Below are 15,168 nucleotides of genomic sequence, written 5' to 3' on the forward strand. Positions count from 1 at the left end.
GAGGGAGGAGGAAGAGGAGGAGAGAGGAAGGAGGGAAGGAGGGAAGGAGGGAAGGAGGAGGGAGACGCAGCCGCCGCCGCGCCGGGGACAGGCAGGTACCGGAGCAGGATGAGGCCTCCTCCCTCCCCAGCCCTCTCCTCCTCCTCCTTCTGCTCTTCTCCCCCGGGCAGGATCCTCTCGCCCCCCAAGAGACCTCTCCCCCGCTCCCTCCCTCCCTCCCTCGAAAGCACAGAGACCCCCCGTCTCCCTCACCCCCCAGCCCCACTCACGAGGGGGGAGTTGGGGGCCCCCACCCCCTGGCTTGGCTTCAGAGCGGAGGGGGAAAGCCCTCTGCCTTCTTTCCCTTCTTCCTTCCATCCATCCTTCTTTCTTTCCTTCCTTCCATTCCTTCTTCCTTCCCTTTCCCTTCCCTTCGTCTTTCCATCCGCCCTTCCACTCTTCCCTTCTCTTCCCACCCCACTCTTCCTCTCTCTCTCTCTCTCTCTCTCTCTCTCTCTCCCTCTCCCTCCTTCCTTCTTTCCATCCTCCCTTCCATCCTCCCATCCGCCCTTCCATCCTTCCCTTTCCCCCTTCCCACCCCACTCTTACGCTCCTTCCATCCTTCTTTCCTCTATTTCCTTCCTTCCTTCCTTTCTTCCCTTCTTCCCTTCCCCTTCCCTTCCCTTTTTCTTTCCATCCGCCCTTCCACCCTTCCCTTCCCTTCCCTTCCCTTCCCACCCCACTCTTTCTCTCTCTCTCTCTCTCTCCCTCCTTCCTTCTTTCCATCCTCCCACCCGCCCTTCCATCCCCCCTCCCTCACCCCCGCCAACCCCACTCACGGGGGGGGGGGAGGAATTTGGGGGCCCCCACCCCCGTGGCTTAGCTTCAGAGCGGAGGGGAAAACCCCTCTACCTTCTTTCCCTTCTTCCTTCCTTCCTCCCTTCCATCCTTCCCTTCCCTTCCCACCCCACTCTTCCTCTCCCTCCTTCCTTCCTTCCTTCCTTCCTTCCTTCCTTCCTTCCTTCCTTCCTTCCTTCCCTTCTTCCTTCCCTTCCCTTCTTTCCATCCTCCCATCCGCCCTTCCATCCTTCCCTTCCCACCCCACTCTTCCTCTCTCTCTCTCCTTCCTTCCTTCCTTCCTTCCTTCCTTCCTTCCTTCCATCCCTTCTTCCTTCCCTTCCCTTCTTCTTTCCATCCTCCCATCCGCCCTTCCATCCTTCCCTTCCCACCCCACTCTTCCTCTCTCTCTCTCTCTCTCTCTCTCTCTCTCTCTCTCTCTCTCTCCTCCTTCCTTCCTTCCTTCCTTCCTTCCTTCCTTCCTTCCTTCCTTCCTTCTTCTGGTGCCCTCCCACCAGGTGCCAAGGGGATCAGTGAACCGCCCTGAGACCTGCAGGTATATGGCACATAGCTGTCAACTTTCAGATTTGAAAAGAAGGGATCAACAGCCTCGAAAATAAGGGATCAGCAGCCTCACCTGTCCCAGGGACAGTCTATGGGATATCTAACAATCTGGGATAGCAGCGGGAAACGGCGCTGGAATAAGGGAATTTCCTGCAAAAAAAAAGGGAAGGTTGACAGCTATGATAAGGCAGTAGACAAATTCAAACAACAACAACTTTCAGAAGACATTTGAAAGCAAATCTGTATTGGGAAGTGTTTTGGATTTTTTTTTAAAAAAAATGTTTAATGTTTCATTATGCTTTTATATTTGTTGGCTGACTCCTCTGCATCCCATAATATCTGGAGCAGAACTGCCCATCTCTGTGCACCATTGCTTTTTATATTACTTATTTATTCAGTTTATGTCCCACCTAAAAGAGTAATAATAATAATAATAATAATAATAATAATAATAATAATAATAGAATTTGTTGTTACTGTTTTGCTTGCTTTACTTTCATGTACTTTGTACAAAATGTAGGAACTCAATACATACAATTTTAAGAGAAGGGTAATATTTTTTGCAATGTAGGGTCCCCCACCCACCCACTATGGGCCTGCTTGCCACCAACATTGCAAAAAAGATTACGATTATTATTATTATTATACTGCCCTATACCCACAGGGTAGGCCACAGCATAAAATCGCAAAGAAATAATAAAGTGTTAGCTCCTACAAAGAATCTTTTTACAAATAATGAAGATTTACAAAACTGAAAGCATTCTCCACCCGCTGTGAGTCCCATCATTACTTAGAATAAATGTTTCATATAGTCTTAAATGAGCCAGACATTTTGCATACATGGAAGGCACTGATTGACTTCCATGTGCCTCAATATCTAATTCCCACACCTTCAAGGAACATGGAGTGCCCCTAATACGCTCCCTCTTTTCATCCTTTCAACAGCTCCTTGTATATTAATTCAGGAATCTTTAACCTAGCCTGGTAGAACATGGGCAGCCAGGGCAGAATTTTGAGCCCCCGACAGCCGAGACTTGTGTCCTCTTGCTGGCTGTTCAGTGTTCTCCAAATCTTGCCCTTCTTTTATTTATTTTCTTTTGGGGGGGGTCTTTATTTTCCTCCAAGGAGCTCAAAGTGGCGCACACGGTTCTCCCCAATCCCCACAACCCTTTGAGGGAGGCTGGAGAGGCAGTGACTGGCCCGAGGTTGCCCGCTGAGCTTCATGGCTGGCCGGGATTCGAACCCTGGACTCCCAGGGCCTAGTCGGACACTCTCTAACCACTACACCACACTGACCTGACTTTGTATTGCCAGGCTGATGCTTTGGGGACGGACCACCACGAGACGGACAGAGCACCCGCCAGCCCCACCCAGGGCATGGGAAACCTGTGAGCAGGATGAGGGCCGTTCTGCATGCTCCACGGCGGGTCCTGCAACTCACCCTTGCCATCATCAAGCCTGATGCCGTGGCTCACCCTCTCTTCCTCGAGGTAAGGACCAAAGAAGGTAAGGAGAGGCTGCAGGATCAGGCCAATGGCTCTTCCAGCTTCCTGTTCACACAGTGGCCGACCAATTGCCCCAAAGCGGAACCCACAAGTAGGACATCAACACAGCTAAAAGGTAAAGGACCCCTGGATTTTTAAGTCCAGTCAAAGGCGACCATGGGGTGTGGCGCTTATCTCGCTTTCAGGCCAAGGGAGCCGGTGTTCGTCCGCAGACGGCTTTCCAGGTCATGTGGCCAGCAGGACTAAACTGCTTCTGGAGCAACGGGACACCGTGACGGAAACCAGAGTGCATGGAAACACCATTTACCTTCCCGCCACAGTGGTACCTATTTATCTAGTTGCACTGGTGTGCTTTCGAACTGCTAGGTTGGCAGGAGCTGGGACTGAGCAACGGGAGCTCACCTTGTCGGGGGGATTTGAACCGCTGAGTTTCTGATCAGAGGGGGTCTACTTTGAAGGCCTATTAGCAGGGCCGTCTTAACCATAGGCCCCAAGGGTGCGGGGCACCCGGGCGCCAGGCTCTCAGGGGTGCCAGGCTGAGATTCCAGGGCCCGAGAGTTGGAGCTAAGTTAAGAAGAACAACGTGTAGTAATAAATTATTATTATTATTATTATTATTATTATTATTATTATTATTCATTTCTATACAGTGGTACCTCGGGTTAAGTACTTAATTCGTTCCGGAGGTCCGTTCTTAACCTGAAACTGTTCTTAACCTGAAGCACCACTTTAGCTAATGGGGCCTCCCGCTGCCGCTGCGCAATTTCTGTTCTCATCCTGAAGCAAAGTTCTTAACCCGAGGTACTATTTCTGGGTTAGCGTAGTCTGTAACCTGAAGCGTCTGTAACCCGAGGTACCACTGTACTGCTATATGTTTTAAAGAAAAAAATCTCAAAGAGGTTTACATGAAAACATCAAACAAAACAATCCAGAATAAAACAAATTAAATGTCGATTTCCCCTCAAGGTTTCCCATTGCCCGGCTGTTGAAATCCTAGCTGAAGTTCACATCCATGTCATAAGCTCTTGCGTGTTGTTGGTCCACATATTCAGCAGTGACAGTTGGAGGGGGGAGGCAGGCCTGAACAGGTGATTTAATTATTTTAGATGCTTTCTGCTCCAATATTTCACAGTCGCCACACCCCAAAGGAGAGACCCAAAGGGGCAATTTGCCCTGTGTGTCTTTCCTTCAGGGGCTGCCCCACTGTCTGGCATTAGAAATAACTCTGAGCAGCTGCTTACGGAGCAGTTCCGGAGCATAGCTGTCAACCGCCCCTTATTTGGCGGGAAAGTCCCTTATCCCAGCGCCGTGTCCCGCTGCTGTCCCTTATTGATGATGTCCCTTAAATTTCCCAGGTTTCAAAGGAAGCAGCTCCTCTCCCTCCCTCCCTGCCGGCCAGGGAGGAGGGAGGTTCCAGCTGTGTTGCTTGGCTGCGTTGCTCACCCAATAAGAAGTCTAAGAACGACTGGGGGGTGGAGCTTGCATGCCTTGTGCCAATCAAATCAGCCGCGTTGCCTGGGGACTCGCCTTTGCTCAGCGCTTCCCAGCGCAGAGGTGACGGTGGTTTTCCTTGCTGCATCCCCTTTGCCGGGTTGCTGCGCTGTGGGAACCACCGCTTGAGGCTTCGTTTGGCTGCTGGCTGGGCTTTCTGCCTTTGGCTCCGAGGGGCTCAGAAGCTGAACCTACCTGTGCTCTGAAAATCCCTTATTTTGGCTGCTGATCCCTTATTTTCGAGGCTGCTGGGCCCTTGTTTTCAAATCTGTAAGTTGACAGCTATGTTCCAGAGAGCTTTGCCGTGAGATACGCTCGAGGTTGTGGCCAGTAGACTCAAACCTGGCTCCCAAGGCTGCAGAAAGTCTCCCCACTGCCCCTCCTGCCCTTCTCCTTGTCTCTAGCGTTGGCTTCAGAGCGACTCGTCCTCTTCTCTTCCCAGGCTGTGCACCAGACCATCCTGGACAACAGGTTATTGATCGTCAGGAGCAAGGATGTGACGTGGAGCAAGCAGGAGAGCCAGAAATTCTACCAGGAGCACTCAGGTCAGGACCCCACCCCACCCCCAAAATATACCCCATTGCTAAGTCCAGGAAGTAGGTGGGGTCAGCAGAGAATCCAGGAAGGGGCACTTAGATGGCTCTAATCCGGGGGAAACATGGAAGCTGTTTCCTTACTTAGAACCATAGAATCTTAGAGTTGGAAGGGACCCCCAAAGGTCCTGTAGTCCAACCCTCTGCAATGCAGGAATGTCAGCTCAGACGCCCATGACACATGCAACTCATGGCAGTTACCCACTGGTCCATGCAGCTAGCGGGGCAAGTTAGGAGCCCACTGCAGGTACACAAAGAATTGTTATTGTTATTATTATTATTATTATTATTATTATTATTATTATTATTATTATTGAAAAGCTGACAGAATATGCAGAATTAGACGGCCTATCAGAAAAAATAAAGAATAAATCAAAACGGGAATTTGTTTCAAAATGGGAGGTTTTCGAAGATTATTTGAAATATAAATATAGGAGTTTAAATTCGGTTGCAGCATTCGAGGAACTTCAGTAATAGTTGCAAGGCAGATATAAGAATTAAGATATATTAAGAAAAAGTTCAAGAATGATAAAAGTGTGTACTGGCAATAAGTTATATAAAATGGAAATATGGAATAGACGGGAGGGTGGGTCTTTAGTATTAAGACCAATTTATGTCCTACTGTTTGTTAAGAAAATTCAGTATCTACTGTTACTCCTGTGTGTAATTTGGTATTTGTGTTTTCCCTTTTTTGTTTTCTTGCTGTTTCAATTAAAAGAAAAAAGGGAAAAAAAGAAATATTATTATTATTATTGATTTTTTTAACAATACTTTTTAACAGTTTCCAAGTATAAGAATCCAAAAGACACCTCAATATATCCATATCAAATCACAATACCAAGTCAAATATCAATTAATCAAATATCCCGTTGTATCATTTTGGTCCGGTCCCCCCCCCCCCGGCGTATTACAGGCTTAATAATTGATTGATTGATTGATTGATTCTGCTTCCAAAGCCTTATTGAATCCAGTTGTGTTCCAATCATAATAGTAATCCTCTCAACAGCTGCAGTGTTTATAACTTCTACCTGTATTAACACATTCAATAATCCACCTCTGTGATTCTGTTATGATTAATCACCCGCCCCGCACCCAAAGGTCTCAGGGCAGGCTGCAACATTGAAACGCAATCTTGTGGGCTCTCCTTCCTTGGAGGTTTTCAAGCAGAGGTTGGATGGCCATCTGTCAGGGATGAGGACCTTGAGGTCCATGAATAGTTTAGAGGTCCCTAAGGAAGTCAGACTATCCTCCACCAGGGCCAGGGCCTTCTCAGTGATGGCTCCGACCTGGTGGAATGCTCTGTCACAGGAGACCAGGGCCCTGCAGGGTTTAACCTCCTTCCGCTGGGCCTGTAAGACAGAGCTATTCCGCCTGGCTTTCAATTTGAACTTAGCCTGATCTTTTATTCCCCTTCCTTTCCCTTCTGCCCCCCTTTTATGAAGATCACCCGCTCTGGGATCCCACAGCTAATTCTCCCCTGGTCTCCTTGCTGGCCCAAAGAGGACTCATTTAGCCAGCTAACCCTGGTGATCATCTAATGGTTATTGGATGGATTTCCCCCCTAAATTGATTTTTGAATTCTGAATTGATCGTTATTCACGTTTTATACTGTATTTTATGCTGTTTTTTGTTGCATCAATTAAGTGTTTTAAATTTGTTGTTAGCCGCCCTGAGCCCGGTTTTCTGAACTGGGAAGGGCGGGGTATAAATTATTATTATTATTATTATTATTATTATTATTATTATTATTATTATTATTATTATGTTGAGATCCCTGCATTGCAGGGGGTTGGACTAGATGACCCTCGGGGGTCCCATTCAACTCTACAATTCTGATTCTGTGGTCTTGAACACAGTTTAGAACAAGCTCGCACGCGATGTCCTTCATACAGGTTACGACAAGTGTCCTACATGGAATTAATGCATCCAAGTAGGAACTGTGTCTTGTCCGGGGTAGACGTCAAACTTTTCGTGTGGAGCCTAGGAAGCTGGCTTCTACTGAGCCCAAGGGCCGGATTTCGGTTTGATGAGGCCCTCAGCTACTGGAGGTAATGGGGTCCTTTATATGTCCAGCTGTCCTTTGTCAACAACAAATTGCCGCTGTTTTTTTCTGTTGAATATATGCTATATGGTAATTGATGGACCTAATAGCTATCTAAAGCCATTTGCATGTATTGCCCTGCAACCAGTCCATGCAGAATGTAGGCACCCTATAGATAGAAAGGAGCAAACCAGGGATATTTTAGGGAGCAGGCGAGCAGGCGGGGCCCATGACTTACATCAAAGGAGCCTACACAACACAAAACACTCTTGTTGTATGTAGGTTTTATACTTACTAGTTTTTCATTTTATATTTTGGTAATGTACATCCAGGTTTTATTCCTTTCAATTTGGGGGGGGCCCAAGAGACCGGGGCCCTAAGCTATAGTTTGTTTAGCTTATACATAAACCCGGCGCTGCTGAGTCAGACCATCAGAGCATCTCATGCAAAGCTGCCAACCCTCACTGACAGCATTTGCACACCAGGGTTTTAGGTAGGAATAATAATAATAATAGTAATAATTTATTATTTATACCCTGCCCATCTGGCTGGGTTTCCCCAGCCACTCTGGGCAACTCCCAACAGAATTAAAAATAGAATCAAACATTAAATACTCCCCTGAACAGGGCTGCCTTCAGATGTCTTCTAAAAGTCAGATAGTTGTTTATTTCCTTGGCATTTGATTGAAGAGTGTTCCACAGGGCAGGCACCACCACCGAGAAGGCCCTCTACCTGGTTCCCTGTAACTTGGCTTCTCGCGGTGAGGGAACCACCAGAAGGCCCTCGGTGCTGGACCTCAGTGTCCGGGTAGAACGATGGAGTCTCTCGCGACCTTACCTGGAGATTGAATTTGAGACCTTCCGCATGCAAGGCAGGCGGTCTGCAACTGAACTGGGGCCCTTCTCCAAGAGTGTGTGCTCGGGGCCCTGGTGGCCTTCAAGAGATGGCTTGGAAGTCACACGAAACAGGAAGGCTCTTGCAGTTTGTACACAGCGCAGGTGGAGAACCCCAGCCTGGGGCAGATGCGAGTTGGAGTCCAACTCTGGTGTGCCACCCATGGGAAAGGACGGCAATAACTCCCGGGAAGGGTGCTCTCAAGACCTCTCCCAGAAGCGTGTATTGGTCTCAGGGCTCTCAATCTCTTTTTCAGGACGTTTCTTCTACCAGAGGCTGGTGGAATTCATGGCCAGGTATGTCCGCGGCATAAGTATATCTTTTAATTATTTGAGATTTTTCAAGGAAATAAAATTTGCATAATACAAAACACATAAGACATAACAGAGGCTGGTGAGAGTTGTAGTTCAAAACATCTGGATGATACCAGGTTGGTGCCCTAATTTTTATTATTATTATTATTATTATTATTATTATTACTATTACTATTATTATTATTATTATTATTATTACTATTATTATTATTTTCCCATTTCTATGCCACTTTATATTTAAAGAACAAATTTCTCTTTTTTTGAAATCATTTTTATTTGGTTTTTACAATGGAAAATTATATTTTAAAAATTCAATTACATATCCATATGAAGAGATTCCTCTGAGTCTCAGGATTTCTCTCCCCCCCCCCCCTTCCCTGGAGTCCCTTTTAAATCATTTAAAACTGCATCTCCTCCAAACTCTACAACTATTACATCATTCCATGTTTTCCATGGTAATTGTTACACTACAAGTGAAATCAAAATCCTGCCAATGTTTCCATCTGCGTACGGCGGCCTCTTTAAAAAGTTGTAAATTTCACCCATTCTTTTATAAAGTTTTTGTCCTCTCGGTTCCTGAGTTTTCCAGTCAGCTTTGGCATTTCAGCACAGTCCACCAGCTTGGTTTGCCATTAACGAACAAATCTCAATGTGGTTTACAACACCTGGATAACTCAGTCGGGTAAAGCATGGTGCTGATAATCCCAAGTTTGCAGGTTCGATTCCCATGTGGGACAGCTGCATATTCCTGCATTGCTGGGGGGTTGGAGTAGAGGTGGTGTCCAAACTTTTTTCAAGGAGGGCCAGATTTGATGAAGTGAAGGGCTGTGAGGGCCGACCAAAGGGCCAGCCAAAGTTGTTAGCCTTTTTTTGGATTGAACTTGTTGAGTTTTTAGCATTGAAGTTGTTGAGGTTTGTTTAGGATTTTACCCCAGGAAATAAACTTCCACAGGGGCCAAATTAAACTGACTGGACCGGATTAGGCCCCCAAAACAGGCCTTGGACATGCCTGGGTCCCTTCTAACTGCAATTCTATCTATGGAATCATCAGATAAAACAACCCAGACTAAAACTAACTTTCTTTCTTTCTTTCTTTCTTTCTTTCTTTCTTTCTTTCTTTCTTTGCACATTAAAATGCTTAGCAAATATACAGCTTGAGCATAGGCAGAGAGAAATTATACCATGAGTAGGCAACCTAAGGTCCATGGGCCAGATCCAGCCCAACCGCCTTCTCAATCCGGCCCGCGGACGGTCTGGGAATCAGCATGTTTTTACATGAGTAGAAAGTGTCCTTTTATTTAAAATGCATCTCTGGGTTATTTGTGGGGCATAGGAATTCGTTCATTTTCCCCCCTTCAAAATATAGTCTGCCCCCCCCCCCACAAGGTCTGAGGCATGGTGGACCGGCCCCCGGCTGAAATATTTGCTGACCCCTGAATTAGACACTCCATCAGTACACTGCTCCCGTGTTTAATCTCCAGAGACACACTATTCACCCTTTTTTTTATAACTTTATTGCAAAACACATATAACAACATGGGCAAACAAAGAGAGTACCTCAATGACAACTAAACATTAACAACACATCGTCTAACATCACACACACTTTTGACTTCCGATTCACCTCATTGTGCTTTCTACATATTCTTCACCTTTTCGCCTTTCCTGTTGCATCTGTTACATGCAGACGAAAACTATTTTCAAGCTCCGAGGAAAATATTTCCGAGCCTTCTCTTAAGTGACGTTTTGCTTTCCCCAGTCGACAGCCTGCCATCCAGAGACCTTCACTTGGTTGCAGTTGGACCTGTGCCAGTCGCAAAAGGCAACTGGCGCCTGGCCAGCTTTGAACACTGGAAGGGAGATATCCTGGGCCAAGGCCACCTAGGGCTTTTAAGATTTATCGCCTGCGCTTTTGACTTGTGCATGGAAGCCAGTTGGCCGCCAGTCCGGCTGCTTGCAAGATCCATGTGACGCGAACCCCTGACCTTCCTTGCGCCTTCTCTCTCCTCCTTTCCAGCGGCCCCATGAGGACATACATCCTTGCCCACGAGGAAGCCATCCCGCTCTGGAGGTCTCTGATGGGTCCCACCAGGGTTTTCCGTGCCCAGCACACAGACCCAGAGTCCATCCGCGGGTCGATTGGCCTCACGGACACTCGGAACACCGTCCACGGCTCAGGTGAGTCCGGGAGGGGCGGGAAATGGGGAGCAGGAGAACTTTGGACCAGCTCTCCAAGCAACTTGTAAAAGATTCCTTTGCAAAGGAGCCCCAAAGTCTGGGCCCAGCAAAGAGGGCTAAGGAATCGTCGTAGCCAAGGGAGCGGGATTGTACCAAGGGATCCTTTGGAATCCACCATATGATTCCTTCGTTGCAGGGGGTGGGACTCTCCTGGTCTGCCCTGCAGAGGACCTTAAGGTCCATGAATAACCATAGTTCAGAGGTCCCGGGCCCTAAGGAAGTCAGACTATCCTCCACCAGGGCCAGGGCCTTCTCAGTGATGGCTCCGACCTGGTGGAATGCTCTGTCCCATGAGACCAGGGCCCTGCAGGATTTAACCTCCTTCCGCAGACAGAGGTATTCTGCCTGGCATTCAACTTGAACTTAGCCTGATCTTTTATTCCCCTTCCTTCCCTCCGTCTCCCTTTTTTATGAAGATTACCCGCTCTGGGATCCCACAGCTAAATCTCCCCTGGTCTCCTCGCTGACCCAAGTAGGACCAATTCAGGCAGCTAGTGATTTCTAACACCTTGAAATCGAAGTGGGATTTTTACCGGCTGCTGGTGCAGCCAGCTGATTTCGAACTCCGCTCCAAAGATCAGCGTGGCCCCACACTCGCTCAAATTTCTCTCCTCCCTTGCAGATTCGGCAGCATCAGCCAGCAGGGAAATCGCCTTCTTCTTCCCAGATTTCAATGAAGAGCAGTGGTACCAGCAAGAAGAGCCTCAGCTGCGGGAGAGGGAGGTCGGCCGTGACACCAAGGCGATCCCTCACCACGTGCCCAGAGATGGCTGGGCAGAGGCAGACTGAAGGACGCTTTGCACAGGGGACACTGGCAGAACGGATGCAGGGATACTGCTCTGGAGACGGGGGTCTCCTCCTCTCTTCCCCAAAATGAGCACCAGCACTAAACATGTCGCCGCTTACTCAGGGATGGCTGCTGAGGTGTGTACGTCTCCCCCCGGGATAAGAGCAGACATCTGCCAGGCTGTGCCAGACAGCCAATTTATCGCTTGCCCAGGCTGGGTTCAAGGATGCCCATGATATGGGGGTCAAGTAGAAGCTCTAAATTTCTTATTGACTTTGTTGTTGTTGAGTCGTTCAGTCGTGTCCAACTCTTCATGCCCCCCTGGACCAGAGCACGCCAGGCACTCCTGTCTTCCACTGCCTCCCGCAGTTTGGTCAAACTCATGCTGGTCTCTTCGAGAACACTGTCCCACCATCTCGTCCTCTGTCGTCCCCTTCTCCTTGTGCCCTCCATCTTTCCCAACATCAGGGTCTTTTTCAGGGAGTCTTCTCCTCACCTGAGGTGGCCAAAGTCTTGGAGCCTCAGCTTCAGGATCTGTCCTCCCAGTGAGCACTCAGGGCTGATTTCCTTCAGAATGGAGAGGTTTGATCTTCTTGCAGTCCACGGGACTCTCAAGAGTCTCCTCCAGCACCATAATTCAAAAGCATCCATTCTTTGGTGATCAGCCTTCTTTATGGTCCAGCTCGCACTTCCATACATCACTACTGGGAAAACCATAGCTTTAACTATACGGACCTTTGTCTGCAAGGTGATGTCTCTGCTTATTCACTTAACCATGCCTTTTCTCTTGGTTGCAACTGCCATTTCCACAGGTCTGTGCCAAACTATGTACCCATGCCCACGTGCCGTCTTCACTGTGACCCACAAATTCCCAGTAACATTTACTGGGCAAGGGAGGGGTGGGGTGCGTCATCAGGGTTTCATTGCCAAAGAGAGAGGTGCCTTGATTCAAGGTTGTCTGAAAAACATGATTCCTAATAGCGATAAACTCAACTTTTGATCCAAAACGTGTGTCGGCTTCCTGTCGTTTCTTGGTGAAGATAAAGGCAGATCCTCTGCACATGCCCAGACGCACTCTTTCCTTTTTGTTTTCCATGGTAGAGAACCAACTCTGGAAACAAACTCAGGAGCTGAATCGCAGGCAGTCGTGCTGCTGTCGGGGGTGAGGCTGGGGTACAATGCTTAGAAAGTCCTGTTGGCAACCAGGTTAAGTGGAAGCGGCTTGGACACAAATGCAGAGATAAAAGTATAAGAAGATCCTGTTGGGTCAGTATCCCTGAAGGAGCATCTCTACCTCCATTGTTCTGCCTGGACACTGAGGTCCAGCGCCGAGGGCCTTCTGGCAGTTCCCTCCCTGTGAGAAGCCAAGTTACAGGGAACCAGGCAGAGGGCCTTCTCGGTGGTGGCACCCGCCCTGTGTAACGCCCTCCCACCAGATGTCAAGGAAATAAAACAACCTGACTTTTTTTCCTATATAAATTTTTTATAAGTTTTTTAACATATCATTTTCCACAGTAATTAAGCATACTTTTATATCTTATACAATTTTTGACTTCCATCAATCTCATCTGAAAATTTTCCAATCTAATCTCTTAGTATAGTGGTGCCCCGCAAGACGAATGCCTCGCAAGACGGAAAACTCGCTAGACGAAAGAGTTTTCCGTTTTGGAGGTGCTTCGCAAAACGAATCTCCTATGGGCTTGCTTAACAAGACGAAAATGTCTTGCGAGTTCCTGCGGGGTTTCCCCCCCCCTTTTTTCTAAGCCGCTAAGCCGCTTATCAGCTGATCCGATAAGCTGATAAGCCGCTAATAGCGCTAATCCTCTAATCCGTCAATGGGCTTGCTTCGCAAGACGAAAAAACCACTAGACGAAGAGAATCACGGAACGGATTCTTTTCGTCTTGCGAGGCACCACTGTATACATTTCTTACTTTCCCTATTACATTTAAGTCTCATAGCTGATATCTCCATTCTTTTTCTACTTTGTAACCTTTCATATATTTCTCCTTACAAAACTTCTTGTAGTCCTACTGGCGTAATTAAAACTATCTGACTTTTAGAAGACATCTGAAGGCAGCCCTGTCCAGGGAAGTTTTTAATGTTTGATATTTTATTGCTTTTATTATTATTATTAATATTCTGTTGAGAGCCGCCCAGAGTGGCTGGGGAAGCCCAGCCAGATGCACAGGGAATAAAGTAGTATAGGTGGTATTATTACCCATCTAGGGCAGCATTCTGTTCTCGCAGGGGCTTAACAGATGCCTGTCAGAAGCCTACAACAGGATCTGACAATGAGCCCTCTCCCCTCCTATGGTTTCCAGCACAACTCTCCAACTGTGGTTAGTAAGTGCTGATAAAACCTTTCCCTTGTGAAGCTGCCTCATCCTCTTTCAAAGCAGACCAAGTTGGTGGCCTCTGCTACGTCTTGTAAGAAGTGAATCCTGGAGTGCTTTGATTTAGGTACCTTCCAGTTTACACTGGGAAACAAAAAAATTGTTGCATTGACACCTGCAGTTCTAACCTAATTTCGACGTGCTGATTTCAGATCTGAAGTTGGTTTTTGTTCTGTAAGCCCTCGTTTTTTTGCAATTCATGTTTTTCACTTTTCACCATAATCTTTGTTTTTCACAATGCAAGTATTCAATATTTTATTAAACACATAGGCAAAATAGTACAATATGAGTATAAATGTAAATGACTTGTATAGCATTGAACATGACGTGTATAGCATTGAAAATGACATGTTTATCTAGGAACAGTTGGAGGTATGCAAAAAAATGTATTCCCTTGTTTACACATTTTTGTCTACTTGAAGAAGCCATGGTCCGATCTGAAAAATCAAATAAGTAAGTTACAAAAGTATAAAAATAAAGAAAAATTAAGTTTGCAAAACAATAATTACCATGTGGTTAGGGTAGATCAACGTGTCAGTGTCCACTTATCCCCAGTGTAAATATGACATATCGGCAAAAGTCGGAAAATTAAAGATAACTTTAATTTACACAAAAAATGATTTCAGATTTGAAACTAGCATTGAAAGAACATATAAGAACAGTTGAAAAATCTCATGCAACAGAAAATGAAAAAAAAAATTGTTCCTCAGTGTTATGGATGAATTAAGGAGAAAGCGAATGGAGAAAAAGTCCTTCTCCCTCTCTCCTAACACCAGAACTCATGGACACCCAACAAAGCTGAATGTTGGAAGATTCAGGAGAGGTAAAAGCAGCACATCGTCAGACTGTGGAACTCACTGCAGCAGGAGGCGGTGATGGTCACCAACTTGGATGGCTTTAAAAGAGAATTGGACAAATTCAGAGAGAAGCGGGAGAGGACAATCAATAGGTACTAGCCACAATGGCTCTGCTCTGCCCCACAGCTGGAGGCTGGAAACCGCAGGAGGGGAAAGTTGTTCTTGCTTCCTATGATAGGCATCTGTTTGGCCACTGTGAGAAGAATAGGATGCTGGACAAGATTGGCCACTGGCCTGATCCAGCATGCTCTTATGTTCTTAATGAATAAGTTTGTTTGTTTGTTTGTTTGTTTGTTTGTTTGTTTATAGCCCACCCATCTTTTTTTTAATGATATTTATTGAAACTTTACAGACAATAAAAGATTACAAAATTAAAAACGAGAAATAAAAAAGAATAAAAGAAAAAGAGATACAAGAAGTTAAAAAGAAATCAATATTTTCATGTCTTATATTTCATTTACTTGTTTCCTGACCTCCTCACACACCCTTTTTTTGTATTCCAGTTCACATGGTTAATTCAGCAAATCCTTACCCTCTATCATTTATCTTTACTCAATATCTTGACCTAATATAACTATATATTTTCACCCATTGTCAATCCGTATTTACATATTCTTGCTGATCTTTTTACCAATACTGCTTATTTTCAATCCAACATCCCTTTAACATTCATT

At 46.3% G+C, this 15,168-nt stretch overlaps 1 protein-coding gene across 1 annotated transcript; it reads left to right on the plus strand.

The window, feature by feature from the left end:
• Positions 1 to 29: 29 nt before the first annotated feature.
• On the plus strand, positions 30 to 12,254 carry NME6 (NME/NM23 nucleoside diphosphate kinase 6). Its single transcript, XM_081210540.1, has 6 exons — positions 30 to 95; positions 2,695 to 2,870; positions 4,819 to 4,921; positions 8,161 to 8,200; positions 10,236 to 10,396; positions 11,079 to 12,254. The coding sequence occupies exons 2-6, from the start codon at positions 2,778 to 2,780 to the stop codon at positions 11,243 to 11,245; spliced, it is 564 nt and encodes a 187-aa protein (XP_081066666.1). The 5' UTR covers positions 30 to 95; positions 2,695 to 2,777; the 3' UTR covers positions 11,246 to 12,254.
• The last annotated feature ends 2,914 nt before the right edge of the window (positions 12,255 to 15,168 follow it).

The sequence above is a fragment of the Podarcis bocagei genome, assembly GCF_964188305.1.
Source record: "Podarcis bocagei genome assembly, chromosome: 10".
Lineage (NCBI taxonomy): Eukaryota > Metazoa > Chordata > Lepidosauria > Squamata > Lacertidae > Podarcis > Podarcis bocagei.

Bases quoted from the DNA above. Each gene is read 5' to 3' on its own strand.
- NME6 (XM_081210540.1), top strand. From the start codon at position 2,778: ATGAGGGCCGTTCTGCATGCTCCACGGCGGGTCCTGCAACTCACCCTT. The intron at 2,871-4,818 runs GTAAGGACCAAA...TTCTCTTCCCAG, and splicing joins CTCACCCTCTCTTCCTCGAG to GCTGTGCACCAGACCATCCT. The intron at 4,922-8,160 runs GTCAGGACCCCA...TCTCTTTTTCAG, and splicing joins ATTCTACCAGGAGCACTCAG to GACGTTTCTTCTACCAGAGG.